Here is a 17,973-nt window from a genome sequence, read left to right as displayed (position 1 = left end):
ATCAACGACGGGTGAGTTGGATTCTCCTGAGCCTATGCAATTGGGAAGAGCTAGGTTATCGGTTGGGGAACGCTCATGTAGGCTGAATTCCAACTGTTGTCTGTACTTTGGAGGGGCAGGACATTATATAGCTACCTGTCCTGTTAGGAAACACTTGTCTCTGTTGGGTACAAGTACTTTGGTGAGTCAGACTGGGAGTTCCCTAATTCCCATCACCCGCACACCTTTCTTTGTGTTTGTGCTGTGGGGAGACCAATCTAAGTCTCTCCGAGTGCTCATTGACTCTGGGGCTGATGAAAGTTTTATGGATGCTACTATTGCTTCTGAGCTAGGTATTCCCATTCAACTTCTCTCAGCTCCCATGGATGCCAGGGCACTGGATGGCCGCTCAATAGGTGGAGTCACCCATTGTACTGTGCCCATTCAAATACGGATTTCCGGTAACCACAGTGAGACCATACTACAGTTCCTCCTCATTGCATCTCCCCATGTTCCTGTTGTCTTGGGATTTTCCTGGTTCCAAAAACAGAACCCTGTTATTTACTGGACCACAAGCTCCATCATGGTTTGGAGCCCATTTTGCCATTCCCACTGTCTTCAAGCAGCACAGCCTTCTCCCAGACGTCTTCCTCAGGTCGTCAGCAAGGCTTTGTATGTTATTCCCACTGAGTACCATGACCTACTTGAAGTTTTCAATAAGGCACGTGCAACTTCCCTACCCCCGCACCATCCTTTTGTTTGTGCCACTGATCTTCTCCCTGGCACCTCACCACCTCGGGGTCCGCTATATTCTCCACCGCTGGCTGGAGACCAAGGCTATGGAGGAGTACATAGAGGAGTCTCTGGCTACTGGGGCCGTCCATCCGTCTGCATCTCCTGCCGGCGCAGGGTTTTTCTTTGTGGAGAAGAAGGATAAGACCTTACACTCGTGCATTGACTACCGGGGACTGAATGACATTACTGTAAAAAATCGTTACCCCTTACCACTCCTCTCCTCGGCTTTTGAACCTCTCCAGGGGGCCACCTTGTTTTCCAAGTTGGACCTTCGGAATGCCTACAACCTGGTTCGCATACGAGAAGGAGATGAGTGGAAGACAGCCTTTAACACAGCCAGCGGACATTATGAGTATCAGGTCATGCCGTTTGGACTCACCAACGCCCCTGCTGTCTTTCAGGCCCTGGTAACGATGGTCTCCGAGACATGCTCAACCATTTTGTGTTCGTCTACCTTGACGACGTCCTGTTTTTTCCCCGTTCTGCCCAAGAACATGTTCTTCACATCAGGCAGGTGCTTCAGCGCCTCCTGGAGAACCAACTGTTTGTGAAAGCCGAGAAGTGTGAGTTTCACCGCTCTACAATCGCTTTTCTGGGATATGTCATTGCTGAGGGTAATGTCCAGATGGATCCTGGAAAGGCGAAAGCAGTGGTGGATTGGCCACAACTTACGTCCAGATTGCAGTTGCAACATTTCCTAGGATTTGCAAACTTCTACCGCCGTTTCATTCGGGGTTACAGCACCCTGGCGACCCCGCTCTCGGCACTCACTTCTCCCAAAGTACCGTTCAAATGGTCTCCTGCTGTCAACAAAGCCTTTGTGGACCTGAAGCATCGGTTCACAACAGCACCCATCCTCATCCATCCGGACTCGTCGCGTAAATTTGTGGTTGAGGTGGATGCAACTGATGTTGGAGTGGGGGCCATCCTGTCCCAGCGATCTGCCCAGGACCAAAAGCTTCATCCCTGTGCCTTCCTGTCCAATCGTCTCAATTCTGCAGAGAGGAACTACGACATAGGCAACCGAGAACTCCTGGCAGTCAAGATGGCGTTGGAAGAGTGGAGGCACTGGCTGGAAGGAGCAGAACAGCCATTCTTGGTCTGGACCGATCATAAGAATCTGGAATATCTCCGTACAGCCAAGCACCTTAACTCTAGGCAGGCTCGGTGGGCTCTGTTGTTTACCAGATTCAACTTCACTATTTCCTACCGCCCAGGGTACAAAAATGTGAAGCCTGACGCTCTCTCTCGCCTAGACAGTTCCTCTGCTACACCCTCGGTCACAGAAACCATTCTCCCTACCTCATGCCTAGCAGCCACTGTGGATTGGGGTATTGAGACCCTGGTTTGCAAGGCACAACACTCCCAGCCTGGACCTGAAGGGGGTCCTGCCAACCGGCTGTTTGTCCCCAACTCAGTCCGGTCCCGGGTCCTGGAATGGGCTCATTCCTCCAGCCTTCCTTCGACAACGTTTCTGGTGGCCCACAATGGTTCCTGACGTCTCTGTCTTTGTCGCCGCATGCACGGTGTGCGCCCAGAACAAGATTCCATGGCAAGCTCCTTCTGGCCTTCTTCATCCACTACCGGTCCCTCATCGTCCCTGGTCCCATATCTCTCTGGACTTTGTCACTGGGCTTCCCCCATCTGATGGCAACACTGTCATTCTGACAGTGGTGGATCGGTTTTCTAAGGCCGCTCATTTCATCTCTCTCCCTAAACTACCCTCTGCCAAGGAAACGGCCCAGCTGATGGTGCAGCACGTCTTCCGGATCCATGGTCTCCCGGTGGATATGGTTTCCAACCAGGGTCCTCAATTCTCATCTCAGTTTTGGAAGGCGTTATGCACCCTTATTGGGGCATCAGCCAGTCTACCCTCCGGATTCCATCCCCAATCAAACGGCCAGTCGGAGCGAGCTAATCAGGACTTGAAGACCACCTTAAGATGCCTGGTCTCAGCCCCACTACCTGGAGACGGAAACTGGTCTAGTTAGAGTATTAGAGAAGAGCTAGGGCGGCACTTCTCAAGACCAACTCCAGGTATCGTCAACAAGCAGGTTGCCGTCGGACTCCAGCTCCCCGCTACCGAATTGGGCAGAGGGTATGGCTTTCCACATGGGACCTGCCACTTCGGGTGGATTCCCGCAAACTGTCTCCTTAATGTGGATGTAAAGGTGCTGGCGCTAGTGATAGCAAGGCGTCTGGAAGTAGTCTTACAAGGACTCATATCACAGGAACAAACCGGCTTTATAAAGGACATATATTAATTTTTTAACATTCGTACGCTGTTGAACATTATTTATTCTAAACTATTCTCAAACTCCCCTGAGGTGGTAATCTCCCTAGACACAGAGAAGGCATTCGAAAGAATTGAGTGGGAGTACCTATTTGCTGTTCTTAAAAAATTGGGATTTGGGGACAAATTTAGCTCATGGATCCGTCTCTTGTAAACAACTCCCCAGGCCAGTGTCTGTACCAATGACACCCGTTCTGATTATTTTGCCCTGGAACGTGGGACACGCCAAGGCTGCCCACTGTCCCCTTTATTATTCGCCTTCGCCATTGAGCACCTTTCAGTAGCTTTGCGGCATCCTCCTCTTTCCAAGGTGTAACACGGGAAGGAGTTGAACATAGGTTATCATTATATGCAGATGATTTGTTACTCAATGTAAATAACCCTGTAACCTGTTTACCTTCTATCCTTTCTATTCTGGAGAACTTTGGCTCCTTCTCCGGTTACAAGCTGAATCTCCAGAAAAGTGAGTGCTTCCCAATCAATCCAGCAGCGCTACAGCTCCAGCAGACAGACTTGCCCTTTCAGCTTAGCCGCTCTGGTTTCATATACCTTGGAGTGAACGTAACTTGTTCATTACATGCTCTTTTTTCTGCAAACTTTGCTCCCCTTGCACAAATGAAAACTGATTTTCAGAGACAGGGTAGCTTACCACTATCACTTATAGGAATGATTAATGCTGTAAAAATGAACAGTTTACCCAAATTCCTTTATCTATTTCAATCTATCTCATTGTTTTTACCAAAGTGTTTTTTTAAGTCAATCAATCAGGCTGTTACCACATTTATCTGGGGAGGAAAGGTACCCAGAGTCAGTAGATCTTTGCTTATTTGTAAATATAATTTTTTCTAGTTTTCCCAACCTGGCCTCTAAATACTCTTTGCCTCCATCTCACTTTTTCTGTTACCTTCAAATTAGGCATTGTGTCTCCTCCCAATTTTCTGGCTTCCCTGCTCCACCCCCTTGCCAACCGTGGGATGGCATATTATTACTATTACCTCGACAGAAAGCAGTCATTTCTCAGATCTATCTGTGTATTTTGTCATTGGACAAACACTCCACCAACAAAATTAAATCTGCTTGGGAACGGGAAATGGGTGTTGAATTTACGGAGTGGTGGGATGAGGTGATTGATAGAATACGCTCCACTACGTCTTGTGCTCGTCTTGGTCTCAGACAATTTAAGGTTTAACATAGGGTGCCTTTTTCCAAATCCAGATTGTCTGACATATATCCAAATGTAAATGATGAGTGTGATAGATGTCAGATCTCACCATGTGACCTTAGTCACATGTTCATTCACTGCTCTAAACTACAAACTTACTGGGATTCTGTTTTCAAAAATGTATCTGAGGTGCTTGAAATTAACCTGCAGCCTTGTCCCTTGATAGCTGTCTTTGATATTCCAGAAGACTTGTTCTCCTTGGACCCCAAACATGCCGATACTGTTGCTTTTACATCCTTATTAGCTTGACGTAGAATTCTTCTCCAGTGGAAGTCTGCTCAGCCCCCCTCTACTTCTCAATGGCTCAACGATGTAATGTTCTTCCTAAAGCTTGAGAAAATTAAGTATTCTCTTAGGGGTTCCAATGATACATTTGTTAGAAAATGGCAACCATTTATATCATAATTTAATGGCTTGCAGAGGCTCCCCGCTGATGAGATGCTTTAAAATGTCCCAGTAGACATTACATCATAGGTACAGTCATCAATATAATGCTATCCAGTCCAAGCAAGTTTGTCTAAGGTTTACTGATCATTTATTTATTTCTGTTTTTGTATTTTGAATCTGTATTGAGTTGTTTGTATTTTTTTTTCTCCCCCTGCATGCCTGATTATTTATTTGTTGTGAAATTTCTGTAGAATTTTTGTTTTCTAGGACCAAATTGAGGGAGGGTGTGGGATTGGTTACCACGTAGACTTTTCTATCGTTACATCCTATGCACCATATGTGTCTTCAACGGTTCTCTTGCTGCTACTTCCTATACATATAAATGAACACCTTGTGCTTTTACTAGTAGTCCCAGACTACGATAAGCGGTGGTGGACGGAACCCCTAGATAACGTTATATGTCGAAACCTAAGCTCACAAAACTGGTTGGGGTATTCATTCAGGCACACACCTCTTTCACACAACTCTCACATCCACATTCACTTAGTACTATTCCCAAACACACGGTAATCGGTAATCTCCCTTATTACCCCATGTGCATCTTCAACAATTATTTTGTTGTTACTTCCTAGTTACCATATGTATCTTTCACATACATATATAATAACACCACGTGCTATTAGTAGTGGCTGCAGACCACGTAGACACTTCTCTTTGTAAATGCCTACAGACAGCTGTCAGCGGGGCTTTCCATGGTAACGTTATGCCCTCGCTCTAGTCTTTTCATAAGACTAGTGAATAGTCTTCTCCAAAAAGACTATGGGCACATTTTTTGGAATAAATTTTTTTACCCCCTTTTTCTCCCCAATTTAGTGGTATCCAATAGTTACTGTCTTGTCTCAGTACGGGCTCGGGAGAGACAAAGGTCGAGAGCCATGCGTCCTCCGAAACACAACCCAACCAAGCCGCACTGCTTCTTAACACAGCGCGCATCCAACCCGGAAGCCAGGCACACCAATGTGTCGGAGGAAACACCGTACACCTAGCAACCTGGTCAGCGTGGTGTGCACCCGGCCCGCCACAGGAGTAACTAGTGCGCGATGAGACAAGGATATCCCTACCGGCCAAACCCGGTGGTGCGCATGGTGCGTCGCCCCATGGACCTCCCGGTCGCGACCGGCTGCGACAGAGCCTGGGCTTGAACCCAGAGTCTCTGGTGGCACAGCTAGCACTGCGATGCAGTGGCTTAGTCCACTGCGCCACTTGGGAGGCCCAGACTATGGGTACATTTGATGTGTTACTCGCCTTAATTTTACTGGTTGTGTATTTGTTTTTCTTACTGAAATCAGTTACGTCCCTCAATTGTTCGCTGATGATGTGTCTCCTCCTGGGCAGCTCACAGTAAGGGTCTGGGTGGGTCCTCGTCGTCTTTTGGTCAGATGGGAATTTTTCTCACGCTTCATAAAACGCGACACCGGTTTTCCTCACAGACCCCCACTGGAAAGCTATGCAGGCAGAATCAATCATCCTGTTCATTGATGCCAAATTGTCGTGAAAATTCTACACATGGGACACTCAAAGTCAATCTTAAATGAATCATTGTTTATTAACAGCATGCTGGAGAGGTCATAGTCAAACTTAGATGCATAAAGTACCAGTCTGAAGTGAGCTCCCCCGGGGCAGTCCCATTAGTTCTCTTATATACTGACACAGACAAGTTATATTTGCATGATTTAGCTTTTTCATCATTAACGTTTGGTTCATTCATGTGACCGACCAATACTGGTTCATGCATGTGACAGACCAATACCTCACAAAGCTTCTTCTCTCCAAGCTGAGACCTTAAAACTGAGATATCCTTTCGTTCTCAAAACAAGGTTCTGTGCGTACTGCCAAATTGCAGATACTGATAGTGAGGATTCGTTCAATCAGTCACTTGCATGAACACAGAAATTCGTTATTAGAAAAACACAAACATAACATTTTCCATCACAAGCTCCGAAAGTGTACGCCGCTGTATTTCTTGACCAGAGTTCAGATTATGATATTGTTAATGCTGCTATCCTTAGGGCTTAAGAGTTGGTCCCAGAGGCATACAGACAACAGTTCTGTTTGATCGGCAGTATTTGGTTTTCTTGCTGGGGAACGTAACACTCTCAACACACAGTCATAAATGGTACTCATACATGCTACGTCCACCATACTCATCACTTAGCCTCATGCTACCCGATAATTACAGCATATCATACACTGAATATACAATATGTTTTAGTGCACAAAGCATTGATACCTGCACTACTTGCACTTTACATGCATTATACACTCATCTATTGCCTGTAAAACACTTTCATAAAGTCTTTATTACAATATCATTTATGTTTATCTCTCTCCTCTTAGGCCTGTTTCCTTGGGTTTGAAATGGCTATGAAGTTCCTGAACTGGGCAGCACCCGTCCTGTGATCCCTGTCCATGGCTCAGATCCCAGAGACACAACTCACTAACACAGTGGAGTACCCATGGTCACAGTCAAAACTCAAAGTACTTGCAGTACTTGCATACAATATACTCTCACAAAGAGATACACATTGGAAGTCTGACTGGCATACAGACTGAAAGCTGCACATATTGTAGAGAAAGACAGACACAGGGGAGAAACACGCATACACACACACATGAATGTTCTGACTCCTTGGGGTTTTACTTGCGTTTGTTTGTTAGTGGGGTTTTTTAAGTTAGAAAATGAGTGAATTGAACATGTGCCTTAACTTTACTGACTCTGAGTGAGTCTGTATATCAGAGAATAGGTGCATTTTCACAGGTTGCATGTGTGTGTGTGTGTGTGTGTGTGTGTGTGTGTGTGTGTGTGTGTGTGTGTGTGTGTGTGTGTGTGTGTGGTGTGTGTGTGTGTTGTGTGTGTGTGTGTGTGGGTGTGTGTGTGTGTGTGTGTGTGTGTGTGTGTGTGTGTGTGTGTGTGTGTGTGGTGTGTGTGTGTGTGTGTGTGTGTGTGTGTGTGTGTGTGTGTGTGTGTTCAAACACAAAAATCATTAGTCATTGCGGATGTTGACTGTCACAACATGTAGAGGGCATTGTCTCATGTCTGTAAGTGTCATCATGTAGCTATGTAAATAAATACAATTAAATATGAAATCATGATCTATCCCAGTTTCCAAGTAAAACCTCCTATTACATTTTTTAATTTGACATTTTATTTCACCTTTATTTAACCAGGTAGGCTAGTTGAGAACAAGTTCTCATTTACAACTGCGACCTGGCCAAGATAAAGCACAGCAGATTGACACATACAACAACACAGAGTTACACATGGAGTAAAACAAACATACAGTCAATAATACAGTAGAAAAAAGAAAAAAAGTCTATATACAGTGTGTGCAAATGAGGTAAGATAAGGGAGTTAAGGCAATAAATAGGCCATGGTGGCGAAGTAATTACAACATAGCAATTAAACACTGGAATGATAGATGTGCAGAAGATGACTGTGCAAGTAGAAATACTGGGGTGCAAAGGAACAAGATAAATAAATAAATACAGTATGGGGATGGGGTAGTTGGATGGGCTGTTTACAGATGGGCTATGTACAGGTGCTGTGATCTGTGAGCTGCTCTGACAGCTGGTGCTTAAAGCTAGTGAGGGAGATATGAGTCTCCAGCTTCAGTGATTTTTGCAGTTTGTTCCAGTCATTGGCAGCAGAGAACTGGAAGGAAAGGCGGCCAAAGGGGGAAATGGCTTTGGTGGTGACCAGTGAGATATACCTGCTGGAGCGCGTGCTACAGGTGGGTGCTGCTATGGTGACCAATGAGCTGAGAAAAGGCGGGGCTATACCTAGCAAAGACTTGTAGATGACCTGGAGCCAGTGGGTTTGGCGACGGATATGAAGCGAGGGCCAGCCAACGAGAGCATACAGGTCGCAGTGGTGGGTAGTATATTGGGCTTTGGTGACAAAACAGATGGCACTGTGATAGACTGCATCCAATTTGTTGAGTAGAGTGATGGAGGCTATTTTATAAATGACATCACCGAAGTCGAGGATTGGTAGGGTGGTCAGTTTTACGAGGGTATGTTTGGCAGCATGAGTGAAGGATGCTTTGTTGCGAAATAGGAAGCCGATTCTAGATTTAATTTTGGATTGGAGATGCTTCATGTGAGTCTGGAAGGAGAGTTTACAGTCTAACCAGACACCTAGGTATTTGTAGTTGTCCACGTGTTCTAAGTCAGAACCGTCCAGAGTAGTGATGCTGGACAGGCAGGCAGGTGCGGGCAGTGATCGGTTGAAGAGCATGCATTTAAGAGCAGTTGGAGGCCACGGAAGGAGAATTGTATGGCATTGAAGCTCGTCTGGAGGTTAGTTAACAGTGTCCAAAAAAGGGCCGGAAGTTTACAGAATGGTGTCGTCTGCGTAGAGGTGGATCAGAGAATCACCAGCAGCAAGAGCGACATCATTGATGTATACAGAGAAGAGAGTCGGCCTGAGAATTGAACCCTGTGGCACCCCCATAGAGACTGCCAGAGGTCCGGACAACAGGCCCTCCGACTACTATCAGAGAAGTAGTTGGTGAACCAGGCGAGGCAGTCATTTGAGAAACTAAGGCTGTTGAGTCTACCAATAAGAATGTGGTGATTGACAGAGTCGAAAGCCTTGGCCAGGTCGATGAATACGGCTGCACAGTAATGTCTCTTATCGATGAAGGTTATGATATTGTTTAGGACCTTGAGTGTGGCTGAGGTGCACCCATGACCAGTTCTGCATAGCGGAGAAGGTACGGTGGGATTCGAAATAGTTGGTAGTCTGTTTGTTAACTTGGCTTTCAAAGACCTTAGAAAGGCAGAGTAGGATAGATATAGGTCTGTAGCAGTTTGGGTCTAGAGTGTCTCCCCCTTTGAAGAGGGGGATGACCGAGGCAGCTTTCCAATCTTTGGGAATCTCAGACAATACGAAAGAGAGGTTGAACAGGCTAGTAATAGGGGTTGCAACAATTTCGGCAGATAATTTTAGAAAGAGAGGGTCCAGATTGTCTAGCATATGTACATGCTGTGTGGCTCACATTAGGCTGTTGTGTCTTTTGAAAGTGACATCAAATATGCATGTCGGTTGGACAGGTCCATAGTAATACTGTATACTAGAAAATAGTTGATAAAGCTCCCCTTCCCAGAAATGAATGACTGTAATAGCCTACTTCAGACCACAGATAGAGCATCTTGCATCAACGTCCGATACACAATTGGCCTAGGTTAGACTGGCATGAACTACATTTGATCTGAAAGTTTTGACAACCTAGTATACCCGGTCAATACTTTCCGATGCACTGCTTCTGGTCTAAATGGGGAAACCGGTAGCCCTGTCAATGAACCAGTCGACGCGGACGGGGGTGGGGTAAAGGTTGGTGGGTTTCGCCAGGGGGGCAGAACCGCGCTGTGTGCATTTATCAAAGTAGGCCATGCATTATGTCAGACATTAACTCCTCTTCAAAAGGCTACAATGCAAGGAGGTCGGTAGATTGGTTAAAATGTATTTGTTTGATAGCTGTCATTGGTAGATTTTAGTAAATGTATTTGTTTGACATTTAACCTACTTTGATATTTGCCATGGCTGCTGATCATTGATCTGGCTCTCTTTATCCTCACAAAGTCTTGGCAACATTGGGGGATGGATGCATTTGATATTGGACAGACATTGAAGGTTATATTCAAATGCTATTGTATTTTTAATACTCAGGCTATTTAGCAGTCCCTGGTCTTGGAAATTCTTGATTAGTACAGAGTTCTATTATTTTCTTAGGCCTATTGCTATGGATTAGACAGATAGTTTCATTCAAAATTGTATTTTTAAACTTGTTAAAGATAATTTATAGGCTCGGCCTATCATAGTTCTGTGATGAGCATCGAGATACCTGCTGGCTTGACGGATTTGCTGCAAGGATACACTGTGGAGGTACTACGGCGCCGACCGCCAGATTTGGTTGAATTCGCAATCCAATATTTCACGCGTCTACAAGACAGCCGAAAACACGACAGACATGTCAAAGAAAGCCTAGCCGATTCTACACGGGAAGGGGTGGCTTTTGATAGTATTTCAGTTGAATCAAATGAAGATGAAGACTCTGATGATGCCTATAGTGAGTGACATTTTTAATCTCTATTTGGCCACTATTTTTGCAATATTCTTCATGATTTGATTATTAAATCTATTTTAAAAGATTTTCTCATCTGTATTTGTATTATAACCTTTTTACTCTAAATTATAATAACTTATTTTACTCTCACATAATAGGCTACACAAGCGCACAGAATGCATAAGGGACCATTATCTCATGGTATTATGAAGCCATTTTTTAAGTCAACTGCACACCAGTTGAATGGGTTCTCATCAAAGTAACGTGAGGGCCTGTGTAGTCAGGATTTTCTATTTCATTGCCAGAGGTTATCAGATTATAGGACTGCGGTGTTTTAGCCTACTGAATAGCTATTTGTCCTGAATTATTTCATAATTATTCAGTAGTCTATTTCTAACAAAATAATACAAGTTTGTTTGTGGGTTTCTTTGCCTCTTGATAAATCGGTTTCTGTGCCCTGACAAAAAGTCATGACAGAAAATAAGAGGGAAGAATCTGGTATGGCAGTAGGGGGATGGTCATGCACTGTAAGCTAAAGTGTGTCAATGGATCCATCAGAACAACTAATATTGATGTTCAGTGGGAGCAACTTAATTTCTAGTGCTGAAACATTTCTCTGTCTCGATAGTGCCCCCCTCCAACCCTAATAAATACAGTCGCAGAGCATCTGGTGAGTGTCATCCTTTGGTTTTGCATCCATTATATGCTGTGTATGAAGAATATTATTTCAGTCTCACTTCTGTGTTAGTTACAACATTCCCTTTGAGTGTATTTGTTTGTCCCCAGTGTGTGTCACAGTCATTTTGCTCCCCCAGTCTGTGCAGAGGCCTATAACCCAGATGATGATGAGGATGAGGACTTTGAGCCGCGGGTGGTACACTCCAAATCAGACGAGCAGCGTCGCAGACTCCAGGACGCCTGCCGAGACATTCTACTGTTCAAAACTCTCGACCAGGTAAAGTATTGTATGTAGTCCTGTAAGGGAGTGCGTAACTGGTGTCAGGGAAGTCAGGCGCAGGAGAGCAAAACTGGATAATCAACGGAGCAGTTTTATTCATAAACCCACCGGTAACCAGAACCACAAACAAATGGGTACAAAATCCGTCGCACACCAGAGAAAATGTGCACATGCACATGCACTTACAATAAACAATTCCACACAAAGACATGGGGGGAACAGAGGGTTAAATACACAACATGTGATGAGAGAAATTGAGACCCGTTGTGTGAGAAGACAAGACAAAACAAATGGAAACTGAAAAGTGGATCGATGATGGCTAGAAGACTGGCGACGCCGACCGCCGAGCACCACCCGAACAAGGAGAGGAACCGACTTCAATGGAAGTCGTGACAGTACCCTCCCCCCCCCCTTGACGCGCGGCTACAGCACGCGCCGACACCGGCCTCGGGGACGACCCGGAGGGCGAGGCGCAGGGCGATCCGGACGGAGACGGTGGAACTCCTGCAGCATTGAAGGGTCCAACACGTCCTCGACCGGAACCCAGCACCTCTCCTCCGGACCGTACCCCTCCCACTCCACGAGGTACTGAAGGCCTCTCGCCCGACGCCTCGAAATCCAGTATGGAGCGAACGTAGTACGCCGGGGCCCCCTCGATGTGCAGAGGGGGCGGAGGAACCTCCCGCACCTCAGACTCCTGGAGCGGACCAGCCACCACCGGCCTGAGGAGAGACACATGGAACGAGTGGTTAATACGGTAATCGGGGGGAAGCTGTAACGTGTAACAAACCTTGTTCACTCTCCTCAGGACTTTAAATGGCCCCACAAACCGCGGGCCTAGCTTCCGGCAGGGCAGGCGGAGGGGCAGGTTTCGGGTCGAGAGCCAGACCCGGTCCCCCGGTGCGAACACCGGGGCCTCACTGCGGTGACGGTCTGCGCTGTTTTTCTGGCGTAGCACGCCCCGCTGAAGGTGAACACGGGCAGCTTCCCATGTCTCCTCCGTGCGCCTGAACCAGTCGTCCACTGCAGGAGCCTCGGTCTGACTCTGATGCCAAGGCGCCAGAACCGGCTGGTACCCCAGTATGCACTAGAAGGGGGTGAGGTTAGTGGAGGAGTGGCGGAGCGAGTTCTGTGCCTTTTCGGCCCAGGGCAGGAACGCCGCCCAATCCCCTGGCCGGTCCTGGCAATAAGACCGCAGAAACCTGCCCACATCCTGGTTTACTCTCTTAACCTGCCCATTACTCTCGAGGCGACCAAGCACCCTGCGCACCAGGGACACATGCTCGACGCGTGTAGTGGAGTATATCAGAATGTCAACAATATACACCACTACACCCTGCCCGTGCAGGTCCCTCAAAATCTCATCTACAAAGGCTTGGAAGATTGATGGCGCATTCATCAACCCGTACGGCATGACGAGGTACTCATAGTGCCCTGAGGTGGTACTGAAAGCCGTCTTCCACTTGTCTCCCTCCCGGATACGCATAAGGTTGTAAGCGCTCCTGAGATCTAGTTTGGTGAAGAAGCGTGCCCCGTGCATTGACTCAATCGCTGTGGCTATGAGCGGTAGCAGGTAACTATACCTCACAGTGATCTGGTTCGGGCCACGATAGTCAATACACGGGCGCAGACCCCCCTCCTTCTTCTTCACAAAAAATAAACTCGAGGAGGCACGTGAAGTAGAGGACCGAATGAACCCCTGACGCAGGGATTCAGTGACATGTGTTTCCATAGCCACCGTCTCCGCCTGTGACGGGATACATGTGACTCCTGGGAAGTGCGGCGTCTACCAGGAGATTTATCGCACAATCCCCCCGACGATGAGGTGGTAATTGAGTCGCCCTCTTTTTGGAGAAGGCGAGAGCCAAGTCGGAATATTCGGGAGGAATGCACACGGTGGAGACCTGGTCTGGACTTTCCACCGTGGTAGCACCAACGGAAACCCATAAACATCTCCCCGAGCACTCTCGCGACCAATGAGGAAGAGACTAATTCTCTCCTTGTGACCCCCCTGCGTCACCATGCCCAGAGGAGCGGTGGCCTCCCTAATCAACCCTGACCCTAATGGTCAACTATCTAAGGTGTGAACGGGGAAGGGCACAGCCACGGGAACAATGGGGATCCCTAAACTATGGGCGAACGATCTATCTATAAAATTCCCAGCCGTGCCTGAATCGACGAGCGCCTTATGCTGGGAATGTGGGGAAAACTCAGAAAAATTAACATACAAAAACATATGTGCAACAGAGGGCTCTGGGTGAGAATGGTGCCGGCTCACCTGGGGTGACGCCAGAGCGCCCTGCCTGTTGCCTCGATCCCCAGAGGAACCAACCCGGCACCGACCGGCAGTGTGACCTCTGCGGCCACAGATGGTGCACGAGCTGGAACCTCCTCCGGTCTCCCTGCTCACCGCACCTCCCAGCTCCATGGGTATCGGAGAGGTGGTGGGGGGGATGGAACCGACAGACCCCGATCTGGACGTCCGCAGGTAGTCAGCAGGTTATCCAGCCGGATGGACAGGTCCACCAGCTGGTCGAAGGTGAGGGTGGTGTCTCTGCAGGCCAACTCCCGACGGACGTCCTCGCGCAAACTGCAACGATAATAGTCGATCAGGGCCCTGTCGTTCCATCCCGCGCCGGCAGCCAGAGTTCGAAACCCCAGGGCGAACTCCTGGGCGCTCCTCGTCCCCTGCCTCAGATGGAAGATGCGGCGTTGGACGCCGCTCTACCTTCGGGCGGGTGGTCGAAGACTGCCTCGAAACTCCTCGAAATGGTCCAACGCCGCATCTCCCTCTCCCCACATGGCGTTGGCCCACTCCAGGGCTTTCCCAGAGAGGCACGAGACGAGGGCGGACACCCTCTCACGGCCCGAAGGAGCCGGGTGGACGGTTGCCAGGTATAGGTCGAGCTGCAACAGGAACCCCTGGCAGCCTGCAGCAGTCCCGTCGTATGCCCGGGGAAGGGCGAGACAAATCCCACTGGGACCAGGAGAAGGGGGGGGGGGGCGAGTAGTGTAGACCCCGGTTGTGCTGGTGGAGGCGCTGGAAGAACTCCCTGTCTCTCCCAGCGGTCCATTGTTTGGACAACGCGGTCCATGGCGGTGCCAAGATGGTGGAGCATCGCCGCGTGCTCCCGGACGCGCTCCTCCAACTCTATACCAGGGGCACCTGCTCCTGCTGACTCCATTAGCGGTGCGGAATTCTGTAAGGGAGTGCGTAACTGGTGGCAGGGAAGTCAGGCGCAGGAGAGCAAAACTGGATAATCAACGGAGCAGTTTTATTCATAAACCCACCGGTAACCAGAACCACAAACAAATGGGTACAAAACCCGTCGCTCACCAGAGAAAACATGCACATGCACTTACAATAAACAATTCCGCACAAAGACATAGGGGGAACAGAGGGTTAAATACACAGCATGTAATGAGGGAAATTGAGACCAGGTGTGTGGGAAGTCAAGACAAAACAAATGGAAAATGAAAAGTGGATCGATGATGGCTAGAAGACCGGCGACGCCGACCGCCGAGCGTCGCCCGAACAAGGAGAGGAACCGACTTCGACGGAAGTCGTGACAAGTCCTTGTAAGCCACTGAGAGTAATTCATTCTAAGTCAGTGAGAGTAACTTGTAAGTTAAAAGTAATAGCACTTACTCTTTTATCTTTTGTTCGGTTATGAACTAAACAAGCCACCTCTCAATAGAGACAATACACAGTAGAGATTGTATAGATTCATTTGTGTGATACTTGCTGGGTGTCCCAGTTTAGTATACAAACACACACACATGGTCCTCTTCTAATGTGTGACTGTTGTTTCTCTCCTTCAGGAGCAGTTCTCAGAGGTTCTGGATGGCATGTTTGAGGTGTTGGTCAAACCACAGGAGCACATCATAAACCAGGGGGAGGATGGAGACAACTTCTATGTCATAGAGCGGTGTGTGTGTGTGTGTGTGTGTGTGTGTGTGCGTGTGCGTGTGCGTGCGCGTGCGTGTGCGTGTGCGTGCGTGCGCACGCGTGTGTGTGTGTGTGTTGAATCTATCATTTTGTTCTGTTTGAGGAGCATTAGGCCTAATCATGTGAATGTGATGTTCTCTGATTCCTCTGGTGTCCTGTGTACCTCTCTCTCTGTCTGCTGTAGGGGTGTGTATGACATTATTGTGCTGATTGATGGAGTTGGAAAGTGTGTGGGAAAGTATGACAATAAGGGCAGTTTCGGGGAGCTGGCTCTCATGTACAACACCCCGCGCGCTGCCACTATCATGGCCACCCAGGAGGGGGCACTGTGGGGACTGGTGAGTCACAGTAGTGTGTGTGTGTGTGTTTAATGTGTATCTATGAGAGATGAGTTGTAACCTTTATGTGAATGTTTTAGGATCGGACCACATTCCATAGACTCATAGTGAAGAACAATGCCAAGAAGAGGAAGATGTACGAAGCTTTCATTGAGTGTGTACCCGTTCTAAAGTCTCTCGAGGTGTGTGAATGTCTGTTTTATTTGACCACAGAATCGTTTTTGTGTCCTTTACAATCAAAAGTGTACTGTGTATTCAAAGTACAACATAAGAGAAGGTACATGAGAGGCTCACATTGTAAACAATCCACACTCAGAATGCATGTAAAGATCGATGTATACTTTTATCACACCTTCATCTTCTGTCCTCGTCTTGCTTTTCCTCAGCTCTCTGAGAGGATGAAGATTGTTGATGTCGTGGGAATGAGAGCGTTCAAAGATGAGGAGTGCATCATAACACAGGTATTATGGCTTTTTATTGTACAGTTCATCTAAGATTATTCTTTACTTTGAAACACTGCTTCTTCTACTGCTTTTCTACACTTTTAGGGGGAGAAGGCAGATTGTTTCTACATCGTGGAGTCGGGCCAGGTGAAGATCATGATAATAAGCAAAGTAGGTGTACATGTTTTGCTCTTCACTTGGGTGTGTGTTAGACCTACTCTATAAATAATGACTTTGCTGTGGGTACCTGCGGCAAGGAACTGACTGTACTGAATGTATGCCTCTAGCGTCATTGGAATGTGGTACAACACTCAGCTGTATGTCTCCCTACCTAGACTAAAGCAGGACAGCTGGACAATGCAGAGGTGGAGATTGCACGCTGCTCTAGAGGCCAATACTTCGGAGAGCTGGCTCTGGTCACCAACAAACCACGTGCAGCATCCGTCTATGCTGTAGGGGACACCAAGTGCTTGGGTACGTTGTACACACATACAGTGAGCTCCAAAAGTGAGCTCCAAAAGTATTGGTACAGTGACACATTGTTTGTTGTTTTGTTTCTATACTCCAGCATTTTGGATTTGAAATGATACAATGACTATGGGTTTAAAGTGCAGACTGTCAGATTTAATTTGAAGGTATTTTCATCCATATCAGAAGAACCGTCTATAAATAACAGCACTTTTTGTACATAGTCCTCCCCATTTTAGGGCACTAAAAGTACTGGGACAAATTAACTTATATGTGTATTAAAGTAGTCAAAAGTTTTGAATTTGGTCCCATATTCCTAGCATGCAATGAAGCTCGTGACTCTACAAACTTGTTGGATGCAAGTTTTGGTTGTGTTTCAGATTATTTTGTGCCTAATAGAAATGAATGGAAAATAATGTATTGTGTCATTTTAGAGTCACTTTTATTGTAAATAACAATAAAATATGTTTCTAAACACTGCTACATTCATGTGGATGTTACCATGATTGCGGATAATCCTGAGCGAATCGTGAATAATGATGAGTTAGAAAGTTACAGACGCACAAATATCATACCCCCAAAACATGCTAACCTCTCACCATTACAATAACTGTCTCTCTGTCTCTAAAGCAGTCAGAAATGAATAGATCAGGGAGTGTATTCAAACAGGGGGGAATTCCCTTTTAATGTACTTCTCTCTTCATGCGTACTCTGTATTCTGACCTTGAATTTAAGCATGAGAATAGCATGCTATTCACCCGCTATTCGTTCGGGGTGAAGATCTAAGAAATTAAGGTGTGACGTAAGTGTGTTTACAGATACGCCATATTCTGACCTTGACTTAATTTCCTCATAATTCCACCACCTTTACGCGTGAGTAAACCATGAATACGGTTAAGCAAACCTGCCAGTTCCAAGTGGAAAAAGCATCTACTTTCTTTTTTTCTGCAATTGTTTTAGATGATTTTTCCTTATAATCCCTAGAGACGAATGTGAAACCAGTCATATGGAAS

At 46.9% G+C, this 17,973-nt stretch overlaps 1 protein-coding gene across 1 annotated transcript in view; it reads left to right on the top strand.

Annotated features, from left to right (window-relative positions):
* The window catches only part of LOC111970390 (cAMP-dependent protein kinase type II-alpha regulatory subunit), a 49,178-nt gene that overhangs the window by 26,705 nt on the left and 4,500 nt on the right, over nucleotides 1-17,973 (top strand). The window contains 9 exon segments of the mRNA XM_023997098.2: nucleotides 10,560-10,807; nucleotides 11,433-11,474; nucleotides 11,620-11,759; nucleotides 15,585-15,691; nucleotides 15,896-16,049; nucleotides 16,130-16,231; nucleotides 16,436-16,510; nucleotides 16,598-16,663; nucleotides 16,828-16,966. Coding sequence (XP_023852866.2) covers nucleotides 10,560-10,807; nucleotides 11,433-11,474; nucleotides 11,620-11,759; nucleotides 15,585-15,691; nucleotides 15,896-16,049; nucleotides 16,130-16,231; nucleotides 16,436-16,510; nucleotides 16,598-16,663; nucleotides 16,828-16,966 — 1,073 coding nt within the window.

Source organism: Salvelinus sp. IW2-2015, linkage group LG11, assembly GCF_002910315.2.
Source record: "Salvelinus sp. IW2-2015 linkage group LG11, ASM291031v2, whole genome shotgun sequence".
Lineage (NCBI taxonomy): Eukaryota > Metazoa > Chordata > Actinopteri > Salmoniformes > Salmonidae > Salvelinus > Salvelinus sp. IW2-2015.
The sequence above is the reverse complement of the archived record's forward strand: the minus strand, read 5'-3'. Positions and strand labels throughout refer to the sequence as shown.